Source organism: Rhodnius prolixus, unplaced genomic scaffold (assembly GCF_049639745.1).
Source record: "Rhodnius prolixus isolate KJV_2025 unplaced genomic scaffold, Rpr scaffold_7, whole genome shotgun sequence".
NCBI lineage: Eukaryota > Metazoa > Arthropoda > Insecta > Hemiptera > Reduviidae > Rhodnius > Rhodnius prolixus.
In genome coordinates, this window is record NW_027411582.1 from 1,191,189 (window position 1) to 1,206,916 (window position 15,728).

Consider the following 15,728-nt stretch of genomic DNA (forward strand, 5'->3'; position numbering starts at 1 on the left):
GAGTGTGTGCGTAGAATGGACGGAGGATGGTGGGGGAAGACTGAGGTATACAACAGACAACACCGGTCAGATTGGACAAGTTCACAGTACGAGCTGCTACAGACATCTTGTACTTCCCGCTGCGAACAATCTCCTTCTAGTCTAGGATTACCGCGTCAAGTCAACCCTGAGACCAACAGCTGTCATCTTCACTGGATTCAGGTATTTATGTAATACTATTAGTCTGTTAGTTTCTCTCCATCAGTTAGTCATACATTGTCCACAGTACGAGCTGTATATCGTAAGACTTGCTCCTCCGTTGAATGTACGCGTGCAAAATGAAGGCTGATTTTAATTTCCTTCGATGAACAAGACTATTGCGCTCCTGCACTACTTCCTCTTCGCTTCACCCACAGTTCCAACCATTTCTTCAATCTCCAAAACTCTCCAGAATGCATTGAAATGACACTCGAGTGCGGACCTACCTTTACCCCCCCCCCATTCAAAAACGAATTTTCAAAGATAAAACTATTCAAATAAAAGTCGCTAGATATAGTGAACATGTTCATATGATGTGTTACTGAAAATTATGGAAGCCATTTCCCGTGACAATCTTACTAAAATGAAAAGCCCATCGTGTGAAGAGTGCTAATACTGGTGGAGAGATTTCCGAGTGATCAACTTACTGACCGATTGTTTGGGATCAAACCTATTTAAATTATTTTCTCTAGAAAACATTTATCTCCTCAAAAAACATTGCTAAGGTTAAAGCTCTAAATTGAGAATCTGCAAAATTGAGAGGAAGAGGAAGTGGTGCACCTGAAACTCTTGCCAAGACTAACTTCCGGCTGTAGCGCAATTTTACTAAACTTTCAGTTCTCCAGGAAACATCGCGACTGATCGTATGTCCAACTGATAATATAGCCACAGCCGACTGTATATATCTCGAAGTTTAATTCCCCCTTATTCGGCCAATTATCTATTTAATGGGCACTTCCTCTCAGTGACCATCTGTTCTTTGTCTTCCACTACATCCTCATAGTCTTCTATTTTCACCCTTTTTTTTTTTTCAAAGTATTGCGTTTGTTTTATTCAGAATACACATTTTGGGGATCCCTGAATGCTGAAACAGTTGTTTTTACAAAATCTGGGCTATGTGAACAGAAATCGTAGGAAGCGGAAACTTGATATTGCAGTTAGGAACTACCATGAGACAACTTACCAGTCCAGATCCCTATACCGGATCCCTACCGGAAGTAGAACTTTACCCTGCAAGATATTTTCCTGTTAAAACATTTACCTCGGTTCTAATGGACGCCATGAGGCGCATCCGCTAGGTTGTGCTTTGGATCTGTGACGTCACCTAATATTCACTTCTAGAAGTGAGGATTGGTTAGCCATTCCTTCAGAGCGCCCCCTGAAACCATGTTCAAAACTTAAAGGGTTTTCTCTAAAACGATCCCGACTAATTCCATTTCCCCAGGCATTTAAGCGGCTTCCTGTGGGAGGGGGAAATAAGTTTTAGTGAATTGTTTCTCTCTAATACCAAACATTAAAATAATAAATTTGTTTTGAGGAAAACGTAGTAGTTGCGGAATTCACAAGCACCTTGATCACTAGTTTCAAAACAAGTAGGTTTTAACAACAAAAGCCGGTTACAGTTGACTCTATTATTGCATTCACAAAAATTCATTGTTGATAAACAACATATTACATAAGAGATAGAAGTTACGTAAGCAGACAGAGAGAGAGAGCTATCGAGTTGACCAAGAATCGGATGAAGGTAACCTGACTGGGGAAGCATGGAGCGTGTCCCCTGGCCTTGTGCCAGCTCTCTTTAGATATGCATAAACCAGAGAGTGTCACACTGCAAGTCACCACAATCGATTATTTCGCAACTGAGGGTGGACAAAGCCGAACAAGGTTATCTCAAGGAGTTTTATTTTTTTAGCACTTTCAGATTTCTCTACCCTTTCCAAAAGCCTTGTCGATTTTATTGCATTTATTTTTTTTACTTCTGGACAAGATGTCCGAGTTTTTCCATTATCTGGTAAAATTGTTCCAACGATTTCCTTTAAAACTTAGTTCCCGAAATAGAACATGTTGGTCGGCAACTTTCGTACGAAAACGTGATTAAATAGAGGTTAGAATTCCTTCTACAGGGCCAGTTTATTCATATGTATTCATAGTCCAAGCATTATTATTATTAATTGAGTCGCTTTAATTCCGAAAATAGAGTAACTGGGAATGTGAATGAGGCTGTACAGGAAACACTAATATACATTCCTGGTGTATCGATTTTCCTCAAATTCAAAAAAATTGGCAAGGAAAATCATAATCGATCTTTCATTCTCGGTCTTTTCAAGTAATCCAATTGATCGGTACGCTCAGACTGCCATGAAATGAGAACATTCCTTAAAAAAAGTATAAATATTTCTCTGAACTGTCACAACAGTGAAAGATTACTTAAAAACTCTTACTTATTACTTTCAGGATCAAGAATAATGTATTTCAGATAAAAAATCAAATTAGAAATTTAAGACCAAATACACATTACTGTGAACAAAAGTAAAAGTACACCTAACCTTAAAACGCTTCTGGGTTTTCCACTTTATTTATAAAATGATATTTAGCTAGACCTGGCCGTGCAACAAGCTAATGTGACGAAGATATTTTGGGCAGACTATTAAGTTCCCTTCGCAGACGTTCCAAGATGCGGACGTGAAGAGAAGCTTCAAGTTCTACTCATTGCTCGGAATGGCCGCACTTCCTGAGGAGAAGTACAAAAAAATTCTATTTGGAATTAGATTAGTGGTACTTCCGGATTTTCAGTAATTCAAGTTATCGTTGCTAATATTATATAAACAGGATATGGCTGTAAATAGAAGTCTACACACTCATCTCTTCCATAAACCTTCAATCGAATTTCCGTTTCAAATAAACGTCCTAGATCTACAAATATGCAAATGAGGACGCGTAGTTTAAAAAGAAAACTGAATTTAATGGCGCCAACTCCTAACATTTCCTTGAAATAGCAAATTAAAGGAAATTTCCACCACCGCCTCCCCTAGAAGTGTCCTTAATTGAATTTCCCAGGAAAATATTTTGAACTAAAGTTATATTAATTATAAAGAAAATTCATTCAAGTAAAATTCTGAAAATCTCATTAAACTGGAAAATGAATTAAGAAGCGGAAGTGAACATCTCAGTAATGTAGTGAACTTCTCTAGACAGAATCATACTTCCTTTAAACTAAGTCAACAAATGTTAATAGATCCATCACTGATTGGAAAGATGGCAACAAAAAGGGAAAATCCGCTCAGAATTGTAGAACTTCCGGATAAGCAATTTTATTTAAGCTACCAAACTCATTATTCCTTCTGCTGAGACTACATTACTTGAAAGGAGATTGCCAAGTGCAAGATCATTAGTGCAGACAAAGTGCCATGTACGCTGCGAAATATAAAATCAGCGATATTATCGAGCTCTGTGGTCTGATCATATTTTTAGTAAAGTCAACTCCTGCTTTTTTTTTTGTCCAGCTATTCTCACTGACACAGTTGGTACTGAAAAGCACTTTTCGAAACAGAAGGTCTAATCTTAGTCTAACTAATCTACCCTGTGAAGACTATATCACAAAAACCTTAACATGATCGCCATAGTTGCCCTTTTCGTCAATCTGTCTGCGAGTAATGGCGTGGGACGAAGAAATACTCTGCTGCAGTCGTATGGCCTTGAAATGCGCACGTGCGTTATCAGCACTTTTGAATTTTTATTGTTAACTATTAATTATTAATTGTTAATTATTTTATTATTAATAAATACCCAAGAGCGCAATTAATTGTTAACATTAATAAAACTAACAATAATAATTAATGAAATAGTTTTCATATTAATGTATTGTGGAATTCAGCAGTAGTTACCATCTAACCAGATTACTGTGGCACGTCGTATATCGTTGGGAAGAACTATTTGATTGGTCTATTCAGTTATGTAGCTTTTAATATGTACTGAGATCATTTTGGAAATTTGTCTTTTAAATGACGTAGGATGAAGAATTTGAGACACCAGATACTAAATTCTGAGCACGATCTAAATGTTGGACACAACAGTGGTGCCAATAAAAAAAAAAATACCATCATTGGCTGTTATTTTTCGTTTTGAAAACCCTTTCTTTCATACGTGTGCGTCCGTGGAGAAAATTCGAAAATCGATCTTGGTTATCGAACTTAGTTTCTTTTTTTGGATAACTCATGGTTTCCTCGTATGCAAAGTGGTTTTCCCAGTGCCATTTAAATTCTTTACTGTTTATCAAAGGCTCATATCGAGTTCTGGGCAAGGTCAACTATTTAAAGTTGTAAACATAAATGATAAACATATGATTTTAAATTACGCACAGTACCCATAAAAGATATTTTTTTTTTTTTATTGTTTTAGTAATATTTTAATAAATACGTGTATATTTTTCAAATTCTTTTTAATAATTCAAGTAGCTTCAAAATTCTTGGGTAATAACCAAAAACTCGTGTGTCAAGGCGGTACCAACAAAGTGACTTATGTGATTGGATTGGCGTGTATTCCTTGTTGTTTCCTGTTTATTGCTTCCCCACCTTCCCGCCACTCCTGAACTAGCACGGGCCCGAATAAGGTTTGGTCAGAGTGAAATATTTGAGAATGTCATTTTGCTGAAACGATATTTCAGATTTCTGCAATTTTCTCGAAACTCCTGCAACGAGTTCTTTAAATGTTGCTCCGTCGCCAATGGAGTCTATCGTTGTATGGTCTCTTGGAGACTGAATCACTAATCAAGTTTTTTGTGAGCAGAATGAGTGTATTTTTGCTGATGATGCTGGTGACTATGGCGGCGGCCTGCGAGCCGCACACCGAATGCAAGGCCAAGGAACACCTGGACCATGTCAACAGGATATCCGAGGAGTGGGCAAACAAGGGTGCCTTGGCCGAATGGGCCTACACCTCCAACATCACCGAGGAGAATCTCAAAAACAAGGTAATTTACAAGTTCTCTTTTTGATTGGCCAATCAGTGCAGCTTGCAATTGTCCAACTTTCTACCTGATCAAAATGTGCTTCAGAGTTACAGCAAATGGATCTATGGCTCCGTTGAACATTTTCGAGCAATGCATACCAGTCATTAAGAATGAGTACGGTAGCAAGCGAAGAGTGCGACCTCTCATTGATTTATGGAAATAAGAAAAGGCCCCCCTGCATGTGTCTTCTCACTGCCAATAGTCGTAATCACCATCAATCCGGGCTAATAGCCGAGTCTATACCGATTGTGTTCTGAGAATACTATTGGGTCACTAATGGCGGCTAAGGTGCAAAGTCAAGCCCTAAGCGCGTCGTCATATTACACTCAATTTTTCTTCAATTCGCGGCCTGGCACTTCCGTTCGCCAGCGTCCTGTAAACAAAAACAAACCCTTTCAAAAGTCTAGAAACAAAGAAAAATCATAATCGATCCTTCATTCTCGATCTTTTCAAGTAATCCAAACTCTATCAATTGATCGGTACGCTCAGAGTGCCATGAAATGAGAACGTTCCTTAAAAAAAGTATAAATATTTCGCTGAACTGACACAACAGTGAAACTAATTACTTAAAAACTCTTACTCATTACTTCCAGGACCAAGAATAATGTATTTCAGATAAAAACTCAAATTCGAAATTTAGCACCAAATACTCTTTATTGTGAACAAAAGTACATTTAACCTAAAAACGCTTCTGGGTTTTCCACTTTACTTATAAAATGATATTTAGCTAGACCTGGCCGTGCAACAAGCTAATGTGACGAAGATATTATGGGCAGAGACTATTAAGTTCCCTTGGCAGACGTTCCAAGATGCGGACGTGAAGAGAAGCTTCAAGTTCTACTCATTGCTCGGAATGGCCGCACTTCCTGAGGAAAAATACAAAAAGGTGATACTTTATTACAGTCATTCTTGGGCGTCAATATTATTATTTCAGTTTCAATTTTTGTTTTTGTTCTGGCAGTATACAAAAATTGTGGCCGACATGGAAGCCATTTACAGCAAGGCCAAAGTCTGTGACTACAAGAACAAAGAGAATTGTGATCTTAGCCTGGAGCCGGGTGAGTCTTAACGAGACTTTCCACTTTCTTTTAGCTACTCAGACAAGGGCTTCATTCTTACAGTATGTCCCAAATGAGTCTCAAGTTCCAAGAAGGTACCCAAACGAAATCTAGAGTTGGGTTTTCAGAAATTCTTAGTTTTTGAGCTAGAGTTCTAAAAAACCACTCAAGAGGACTTTGAACAGCTACTCTAATTATGCATTTGAATGTTGTCATCCCGGGGTATTTAATCGAAAATTATCACACTTAGTGCAACACTGGTAACTTTTCTTATGTTATTGAAATTATACGTCGTGGTGATAATTTTGAGAAATAACCTTCTTAATAATCTTAAAGAAAGTAGTATATTGTTTTGTACTTGACGACAGTTTTAATTCGCATGGTCCTGTCATTGCAACAAACTCTCTAATATCTAACAAATATGGAATGTACCCAATAGAAAAATGGGAAAACTCCCACAATACCCCGTTTGGAAGATGGCGTGAAAGTACACCGAAAACGATAGTAAGTTCTTGATTCGAAAGTACACTGAACACGAAAGATGAGTTTTGAGCTTGGACTGATGGATTTTTGAGAGGAAAGCTCAAAGTTAGTTTACTATTTAGAATAAAAAAAATTTCTCCATCGAGTTTATTCTTTGTCGTTTTCTGTAATTTGTTTATTTTGAGATTATTTACTTTTTTTTATAATTTGTATTTTAGAATTAACTGAATTACTTCAGACCAGCCGTGATCCTGAAGAGCTGAAACACATTTGGACAGAATTTAGAAGTAGTACAGGAAAACAATGTAAAGATCTATACAAAGAGTACGTAGTACTGGCCAATGAGGCGGCAAGGTTAAACAGTGAGTCATTAGAATAATAGGCGAAAACGATGAGTGTTTTTTAAGACCTTCAGCGCTGTGATTAATGAATATTCAATCTTACAGACGTGTCCGACTGTGCTGAATACTGGAAGATTGATTTTGATACACCGACTTTTGAGGCAGACATCGAAGCATTGTGGAAGCAAGTTGAACCTTTGTACAAAGAACTGCATGCCTATGTAAGAATGAAGTTGAACGCCAAATATGGAGATGATGTAGTTAAAAGCGATGGGCCAATTCCTGCTCATCTTCTCGGTCAGTATTTAGCGCTGCAGTTTTGCCAACAGATAGTTAGATTAATGATTGTTTATATATTTTTCAACCTTGAAAATGGTAGTATAGTTGGAGGAGGTCGCATGCAGATTTATGTAGAACTCACTTTTACAAAATTGTTAATTTAATTTTGTTCCCCCATTATTTCAGGTAATATGTGGGCACAAGCATGGTCAAATATTTATGACCTACTAGTTCCCTATCCTGAGAAGGAATCATTGGACGTTACGGAGGAAATGGTGAAACAGGTGATTGCTTCTTTTTAGTTTTTATGATTAGTAAAAACATTATGAGTTGTTCTCCTTCATGCTGTGCTTTTTTCATAGTTAGATTTGGACCAATATTTATCTTGTTAAAAATATCATTCTTCTTCTTCTTCATTTCAACAATCCATTCGCCCTTATCGCCGACCTTGACCCTCTCCACCATGCCAACTATCAAGTGAAGCATGGCCTTTCATCCTCTAGGATCCACAAAACTCTCTCTCTTCCTTGCCAAAATGTCTGCATTCTTGTTACTTCATTGCTAACAGGATCTTGGCTCCCAAAACAGGGAAAATTTATTGTTCCTCTCCAAAACATTTGCTCCCCGATAGAATTTTATTTATTTTGAGCTGAAGATACTATCCATCAGTCCCCAAGCTCCTAATTCTACTTTCATTGTAATACCATGGAAATATTGAGTGCACACTCTAAATTTTCGTTTTCTAATTGCTTGAATTTTCTTCTAGAAGGTGTCAGATAAAATGATTAAAACTTGACTAGAAACTCTGTCCAGTATTTGGGCCTCACATTCCAGTCTAATCTTCAGCGAATGTTCTTTCTATCAAAGTGCAATAGTTCACTACTCAGAACAGTAGTTCACTGCTCTGAGTAGAAGTAGAAAAGCATTCACTTCTAGCCTCTTTCCTTAAAAAATTGATTTAGATTTTAATAATTTTATTCTTTGTTTTTATATTTTCCAGAAATATACGCCCCTTAAAATGTTCAAACTAGCTGAAAGTTTCTTTACTTCAATAAATCTATCCGCTATGCCTGACTCGTTCTGGGAGAAATCCATAATAGAGAAACCGGAAGGCGTGGAATTAGTGTGTCATGCGTCTGCCTGGGATTTCTACGATTCCAAAGATTTTAGGTGAAATTTGTTTCTTGTTTTTCTTCAGTTTATGAAATCAGTGGCTGACGTAAACGAACGAACTGCTTTTTGTTTGATAGAATCAAGATGTGCACTCGTATAACTATGGAAGATCTGTTCACCGTGCACCATGAAATGGGACATGTTCAATATTTCATCCAATATAAGAACCAGCCACATGTCTACAAGGAAGGAGCCAACTCAGGTGTGTATTCTTGCAACAAACAAAAAAACATCATTTTCACTTTTTCTCGCCTCAAATAGAGATTTTGTTTTTCTTTTTTGAGCTCATAATTTTTTGCGTTCAGATTTTGAATTCGTTTAGATATCAAAAACGGAAAAGTACAGAGAGTCTTGAATTTAATATTTCGTTAAGCTGGTTTCAGAAGAACCGACAATAAGTGTTCATTGTCCATCAATAGGCTTGATTTGTAAAGTGGATTACTTCAGGGGCCTCTTCTGGGAATTGGCTAATCCACATTCACCCCGGAGAACTTGATCCAATTAGATTCTGATCCTTTTCTTTGGACCCTCTACCCTGCAAATTAAATTTATTAAAAGTAAAAATCTAAAAGAGATTTTCCAGTTAAGTTTATTGAGAGTTACAGTTAAAGAAAATTTTGTCTGTCACGTCACGTTATTTTACTTTTCCTGCGTGCATAATTGTGGAAATTATTTTAAAAAACTAAACGTGTTGCTTATCGAGTACTTGGTTGACCGGCTAATCCATTAATTTCCATATTTTATGTATAGTTTCGTGTTAAGTACAAAGTGAATAGTGTCTCGGCGTGAAACTGGAGTTGAACATGCGCGGTTTTAATAACCCCATTGCTTTCGGCTATTCCTACTAATTTTCAGGAGAGAAATAATTGCAGCTACATTAGTTCTGGAATACTTAATATTTGATCTCAATCTAAAAAGGAAAGACTATTAATGTTACTTTACTTTCTCTCACTACCACCCAGTGGATGTTCAGCAATCGGCCAAAGTTTTGAAATACATGTAGTGAAATCCCTAATCAATTACCAGCCAGCATCGATACCTCTATCGATTAACCTCCTCACTTTGTTTTTATTCGAAAATGTTTTTAAGTTTTCCTTTAAATTTTCCAGCGTATTAAAAATTTGGACTATTTATTTCAAAAACTTTTTGAATTCGGTAAGACTCAAGTTAGAAACAGATATTTCTGAATTTGTATGAAAAATCAATTAATTGACCTTCAACTATTGGAGTATTGATATTGAAGAGTATTTTTCTTTCTTGCTGCTTTAGCGATAGCGTCCAATTTCCTTATTGAGTAATCATCAAAAATAAATCTATTGAAGACAGCTGAGTTCAAAAAAATTATTTTTCGAAATTTCTTCAAAAACGACTCCAATGATTTGCTTTACAGTTAACGTACTTACCGACACATCCAGAACTACATCATTTTTAATTGGGAAGATTATTCCAGGAAAATTTTATTAAGGACACTCTTGGCGTAGATGGTAGTCGCGCTTCTTTCTAAAGTGCCAATTTAGGTACTGTACAGGCATACTCCTTGTATTATTGATGAGGATTAATCGAGCTAGAAGAGTTTGCTCGGTAATGTGAATCTTCAGAACGTTTTCTAATTCGCACTTCTGGGCCACTTCATAGACTAAACGCTTTGGAAACTGTTCTGAGATTTCAAGTTTCTATCAAAATTCCTTATATTACAATGATTTTAGAAATAGTCGTGGAAGGAGTTTCACAACAGAATCTTGTTATTAGGTTTCCATGAGGCGATAGGTGATGTAATCTCCTTGTCCGTACAGACCACCAAACATCTGAAAGAGATCGGCCTACTGGAGTCCGATGTAGTAGATAAGGAACAAGTCATCAACTATCTCTTATTCACCGCGCTGGACAAACTGGCCTTCCTGCCTTTCGGATTTCTGGTCGATCAGTACAGATGGAAGATCTTCAAAGGTGACATCAGTCCAGAAAACTATAATTGCGAATGGTGGAAATTGAGGTAAAACATATAAATAATTTTGTATTTATTTCAATAGAATTATGATAAAAACATTTGACGCAATTTGTAAAAGACATAAAGGGATTCTACGCCAATGCGTTATACCTTTGTCTCTCGACCCAAAATATACAATCTAGTATTGGCCTTAATATTAATTATCAAATGCAGATTAATGCAGCATTAGAATTAGGTGATCTCCGAAATTTTACCTTCTACATATATCTCATTAAATATTAACACTAAAATATTAAGAATTATTCCAGCTGTAGAGCAAACTTTTCTCTACAAATCGGTGTAGAATTCATTAAAATTTGATGAATACAAAGAGAGATATTTTGAAACTTGACGTTTGAAATTTGAACGATTTCCATGAGGCGATAGGTGATGTAATCTCCTTGTCCGTACAGACCACCAAACATCTGAAAGAGATCGGCCTACTGGAGTCCGATGTAGTAGATAAGGAACAAGTCATCAACTATCTCTTATTCACCGCGCTGGACAAACTGGCCTTCCTGCCTTTCGGATTTCTGGTCGATCAGTACAGATGGATTTTAACCTTCCATATCTCATTAAATATTAACACTAAAATATTGCGATTTTTACCAGTTATAGAGCTAACTTTTCTTTATAATTAGGAAAAGAATTCGTTAAAATCTGATGAGAGTTACTAAGGTGAAAATTGAATGCAAGTAGGAAACTGAATCTTTTAGATTCTGCATTATTTTTGAAAATTGGTGCTCCAAAAGTGTCTTTATTTTTGTCGACAATAATGTTGATTACATCCTAGAAAATATTCTGTTTAGAGAGAAATATCAAGGTTTGGAGCCGCCAGCCGATCGCAATGAAGAGGATTTCGATGCTGGAGCCAAATATCATGTCGTAGCAAGTGTACCTTACATCAGGTAAACCAAATCATTCTCAAGTTTTTGCTTTCGCTCATTATCTTTGAAAGAGGAAGTTTGGAGTCGTGTAGATTTTTTTTTTTTTAGTTTTGCGTTTTCGCAGGAAATATACTTTTTCAGGTATCTTTTAACAAACCACTTGTTCCGACTCAGGGGCCGACCCTGACATAACGGATGTTTCTGAAAAATCTAAATCTAAAATTTATCATTTTCGAATTCTTTCGTAGCATAGAAAACAGCATATGGATTTGAAGAGAATTGACAAATATTTTGAGAGATTTGCTTGCTTATTAAAGAAAAAGATACAGAGAGATAGTTTATGATGAAGTTGTTAAGTCATTCAGTGGTAACTGGGTAACGAACTTAAAACACACACACACTGAAATATACAAAATATTTATTCGACTGTGTTTTTATTGTATAAAATAACAACAGTTAGACGCAAGAAGTAATTGAACAAAGTACAAACATAAAATAACATTTATCAATGAAGGTTGCAACCTTTAAGTATTACGAAAATACAAAAACAATTGGCCTTTTTTACCGCGATCAGAGCACACTGTAAAAACTCCCCCAGGTAATCTCCTGTTCACCACAAAAAGGGAGGTGGTCAACATCGATAGCCATAACAATCGATATGCCCTAGTCACTATTCACTAATTCTTCTGGGGGGGGGCTAGACTGCATCATTGTTAGCGCTCTCTACAAAGTTATTTCAAATTTTGAAAATTATTAGGTTGGTTTTATTTTTAGTTATAAAGTACTATCTAATGCTAGAAAACAAAATGACATCATCATTTTGTGGAAAATTTAATTAGTGTAATCAAATTTGTTATAATTCTAACCCCGTAAGAATTAAGACCATTTATTCAACAGGAAAAAATTGTGAAGCATTAAAAATTTACGCTTTTATGATTAAAAATAGGACATCGTTTTGTATGAACCATTTTGTTTATTGTGAACAGAATTGATGAATATTGGCAGAAGTTCTAGAAAGTAAAAATTCAGAATTTTAAGGAAATGTATAAAAACAAAAAAGAATTGCAGTAAATTTGAGTGTTATGAGTTAATATTAGCCGAATTTCAGTTCAGTTCTACGTTTTTGCAGAAGAATTTGTGTATTTGAATCTTAGGAAGGGTTTCTTTAGATTATGCTCGGTAGAATCAATTAACTCCATGACAGCTTCCTCTACGGTCGATATTTTATATTACCAAAAATAATTATGGTTGATTTTGTTTGCAAGTTTCTTTTATCCAAAATAGGTGCTCATTTTATTCATAATGTTAAATTTTCTTTCAGATATTTCGTCAGTTTTGTAATCCAGTTCCAGTTTCACAGAGCGCTCTGTGAGAAAGCAAACCAGTTCGACTCGAGCAATCCATCGCTACATCCTCTACATCAGTGCGACATCTACAAGAGCCATGAAGCTGGCAATCTTCTAGGGTAATATGAATTTTGTTGATAACTTGCTTATATTATTTACTTATTATTCTAAATATTAAATGCTATGCAGAAGAAATATCAAGTTCATTTCATGCTTCCTACAGGAAATACATGTTTTGGGAACCTCTGTAGAAGAAAATCGTAATTCGTTAAGTAGTTATCTATTTATGTAAATTAAAAAATGTTTAAGACATTCTGTCAGTCTCTTTTAATTAAAGAAGCATTTGCATTTATTTTAGAGCACTCGGCCTTGAGATTACGTGTTTAGAATATTAATGGAACTGTATTGACGAAATATTAACGTTTGTGTCGTAGAAAATTGTAAGATTCCTGAAGCTTTTAAGTTCGAAATAAAATCGTTTGATCAAAGTTGTTGGTTTCGAGACAGGTTTCCTGTAAACTTTTTCTTTCTTCGATTAAAAAGATCTTGTCCAAATGTTTTGACGTGAATACGTCTTTAAATTTGATTCATATGGTGGCAATCCAAAAAACCTAATGATAACAAAATGGGGGATACAGTTTGGCATTATAGTTTCGAATCTATCGTCTACATCCAAAATTAAATTAGACCACTGGATAGCCAAAGGATCAAAGAATTCATTACGATAAGCGAGGACTGTGACGCATCGCGCGCGGTGGAGGGGGATGCGCCGCCATTTTGAGATCGTTTTGCTGCGTATCCGAGATTTGCAATTAGTATAACTTTTGACTCGGAGAAGCTACGATGATCGTTTAAGTTTTAATCGTTAGCTGTCGTCACAATCAATCGATTGTATATAAAACATTAGTGTAAAATAGTGACAGTGAATATAATAAGGTGTTAAAATAAAAAAATATTATCAAAAATATATAATGTCGGCCTATACGCGTCGAAAAGCCAAAACGAAATACAGAGATGGTAATAATAAAACACCATACGACCGAGTTAAGCTGTGCCAGAAAGCTTGAACTTTATATTTAGTTTTCATATACAATTGAGACCTGACAATGAAGTAACGTTAAAAATCCTCTAACCGAAAGTATCATTATAATAAGTTGCTTTTCCATCATTTGATTTGTTTCCAAAAAACTGTTTCAATTATATTCTTTAAACTTGTTTCGCTGATTGCACACTTGCAGATCTATAAACTATTATTTGATTTTTATTTTCAGCAAAATGCTCCAAATGGGTTCATCGAAACCATGGCCAGAGGCTATGGAAGTGGTCACCGGCCAAAGAAAGATGGACGCCAGTGCCCTTATGCAGTATTTCAAGCCTCTCTACGACTGGCTCAAGGAGGAGAACAAAAGAAATGGAGTTTTTGTTGGATGGAAACCAACCACAAAGAGTAATTATTTATATCTTTTCAAGCTAGAGCTTTAGAAGACTTGATTTTTAGATTGGAAACGCTCAGCCGAAGATTCTATTAGTTTGACATTAGAAGTGTGCAAGTTTAATATTCAAAAATTAAAAGCTTCACATTAAAGAAAGATAAAAACTACATAACTGACAGCATAAATCATAACCTCTGAGTTGGATTGCAACTTTTTAAATACTGATTATCACTGATTGGCAAAAATATCTCATCACCCCTTTTATTTTACTCTATTTATTCTTATTTCATTTTGGAATAATCAATTTCTTTTATAAGTTACGTGTGACTGCAGCTTGTGTGAGGTTGATGTGTGATCTAAAGTAATGTGGACTAACGGTGAGAAGAGAGCAAATATGGATTTATCAAGGAAAAGTAATAAATTAGATTATATTAGATTTACACGGCGGGACGGGACCCATGCCCCACGGCACCGCAGCCACCAAGAGGCTTATTGTGCCTTCCCCTTTAAGTCTAGTAGATGGAACCTCCCCTTCTAAGAAGGTTGAGGACCTTTCCCTACCAGTTCCTTCTGCGCTACAATCTCCTTTGGTCTCAAAGTACCAAAGATTTCGTAGCGCAGTCTCTCAATTGCAAAGCAATCGAATAACAGGTGAGAGGTCGTTTCTTCCTCTTCCTGGCAAAGTAATAAATAGTAAAAAAGAAATAATAGAAGAAAGTTTCGAAATAGTTCTTATTTCCAATGAGGCGGTTATAAGCAAATACCAGTAATCAATTAGTAATTGCCAGAAATAAATAATCTTGATTAGTTATCTGAGAATAATCTTGTTTGAAAAATAAATTGAATTTTCTTAAGAACAATTCAATGACCCACGTGTTGAACTGGGAGCTGCAACCACAATTTATATCCAAAGATTTTCTTCTCCATTCTCGGCAACAAAATGGAAATGTTAGTAACTCACTTCGTCCGAATCTCGTTGCACCCATAAATGAACAGGTCTTAACGCTTTTTAACTCCTCAAGTGCAAAGCCTAACTGTATCCGAATAACCTCTACCTAGTCTTAATTGTCTCTACTGTCAGACTTAACTGAATAACTAAAAATCTTGGGGAAGTCTAATTTTGGGTTTTCAGTAGCAGTTTCACCCACAATTCAGCGGATCTTTAGCCATTTTCAAAGTAAGTAATAGTCAGTATAGAATGAGGTACTTATTGAACTGAAATCTGGGCAGTGGTTTTGCCAAACTAGACTCATCTACCCCTATGTGAGCAAATGCTCTACGGGATTCCAAGAAGTCAAGATTCTGAAGATGTGGCTAGCCTTCTCATTCTCATTCCCGGGTCTATTTTGCTACAAATAGAATACACTATTTGATAATTTGTCTCTGGTAGATAATATTATTTATACAGTCTTTATTTATTAAAATAAAAATAAAAATAAAATACATTCCTGGGTGTACAAAATAATTACAAAGACATCTGCCATGGTCAATGACCGTCGGCGGAGTGGTTAATACAATTTTTTTTTTTCTTCTTCTTCTTTTTATTATTATTAATTATTATTATTATTATTAAAGAAACCAGAGAGTTAAAAAAAAAAAAAAAAATTTGGTAAATAAAAGTTTTCAAAAAATCATTTGCGAATAATTAATAATAACCTTTTACAGAAAGTAATGGATTACCCTATAAATCTAACATTTATTTCTATCATGTAATT

General features: G+C 35.7%; 1 protein-coding gene across 3 annotated transcripts in view; it reads left to right on the forward strand.

Moving 5' to 3' along the window:
* Window positions 1-15,728, forward strand: part of LOC141446655 (angiotensin-converting enzyme-like) — a 21,915-nt gene continuing 6,187 nt past the window's right edge. Inside the window, exons 1-13 of one of the 3 annotated variants that reach the window (XR_012453809.1) lie at window positions 1-201; window positions 4,804-4,987; window positions 5,758-5,912; window positions 5,988-6,084; window positions 6,786-6,929; window positions 7,014-7,205; window positions 7,374-7,471; window positions 8,188-8,357; window positions 8,438-8,562; window positions 10,110-10,353; window positions 11,157-11,255; window positions 12,556-12,699; window positions 13,852-14,027. Coding sequence is in view for 1 of the 3 variants with exons in the window: in XM_074113268.1 (XP_073969369.1) it covers window positions 16-201; window positions 4,804-4,987; window positions 5,758-5,912; window positions 5,988-6,084; window positions 6,786-6,929; window positions 7,014-7,205; window positions 7,374-7,471; window positions 8,188-8,357; window positions 8,438-8,562; window positions 10,110-10,353; window positions 11,157-11,255; window positions 12,556-12,699; window positions 13,852-14,027 (2,014 nt within the window). In the remaining 2 variants the exon portion in view is untranslated. Of the gene's footprint in view, window positions 202-4,803; window positions 4,988-5,753; window positions 5,913-5,987; window positions 6,085-6,785; window positions 6,930-7,013; window positions 7,206-7,373; window positions 7,472-8,187; window positions 8,358-8,437; window positions 8,563-10,109; window positions 10,354-11,156; window positions 11,256-12,555; window positions 12,700-13,851; window positions 14,028-15,728 lie in introns of those variants that run through there. The other 2 variants (XM_074113268.1, XR_012453810.1) reach the window with 2 other exon arrangements.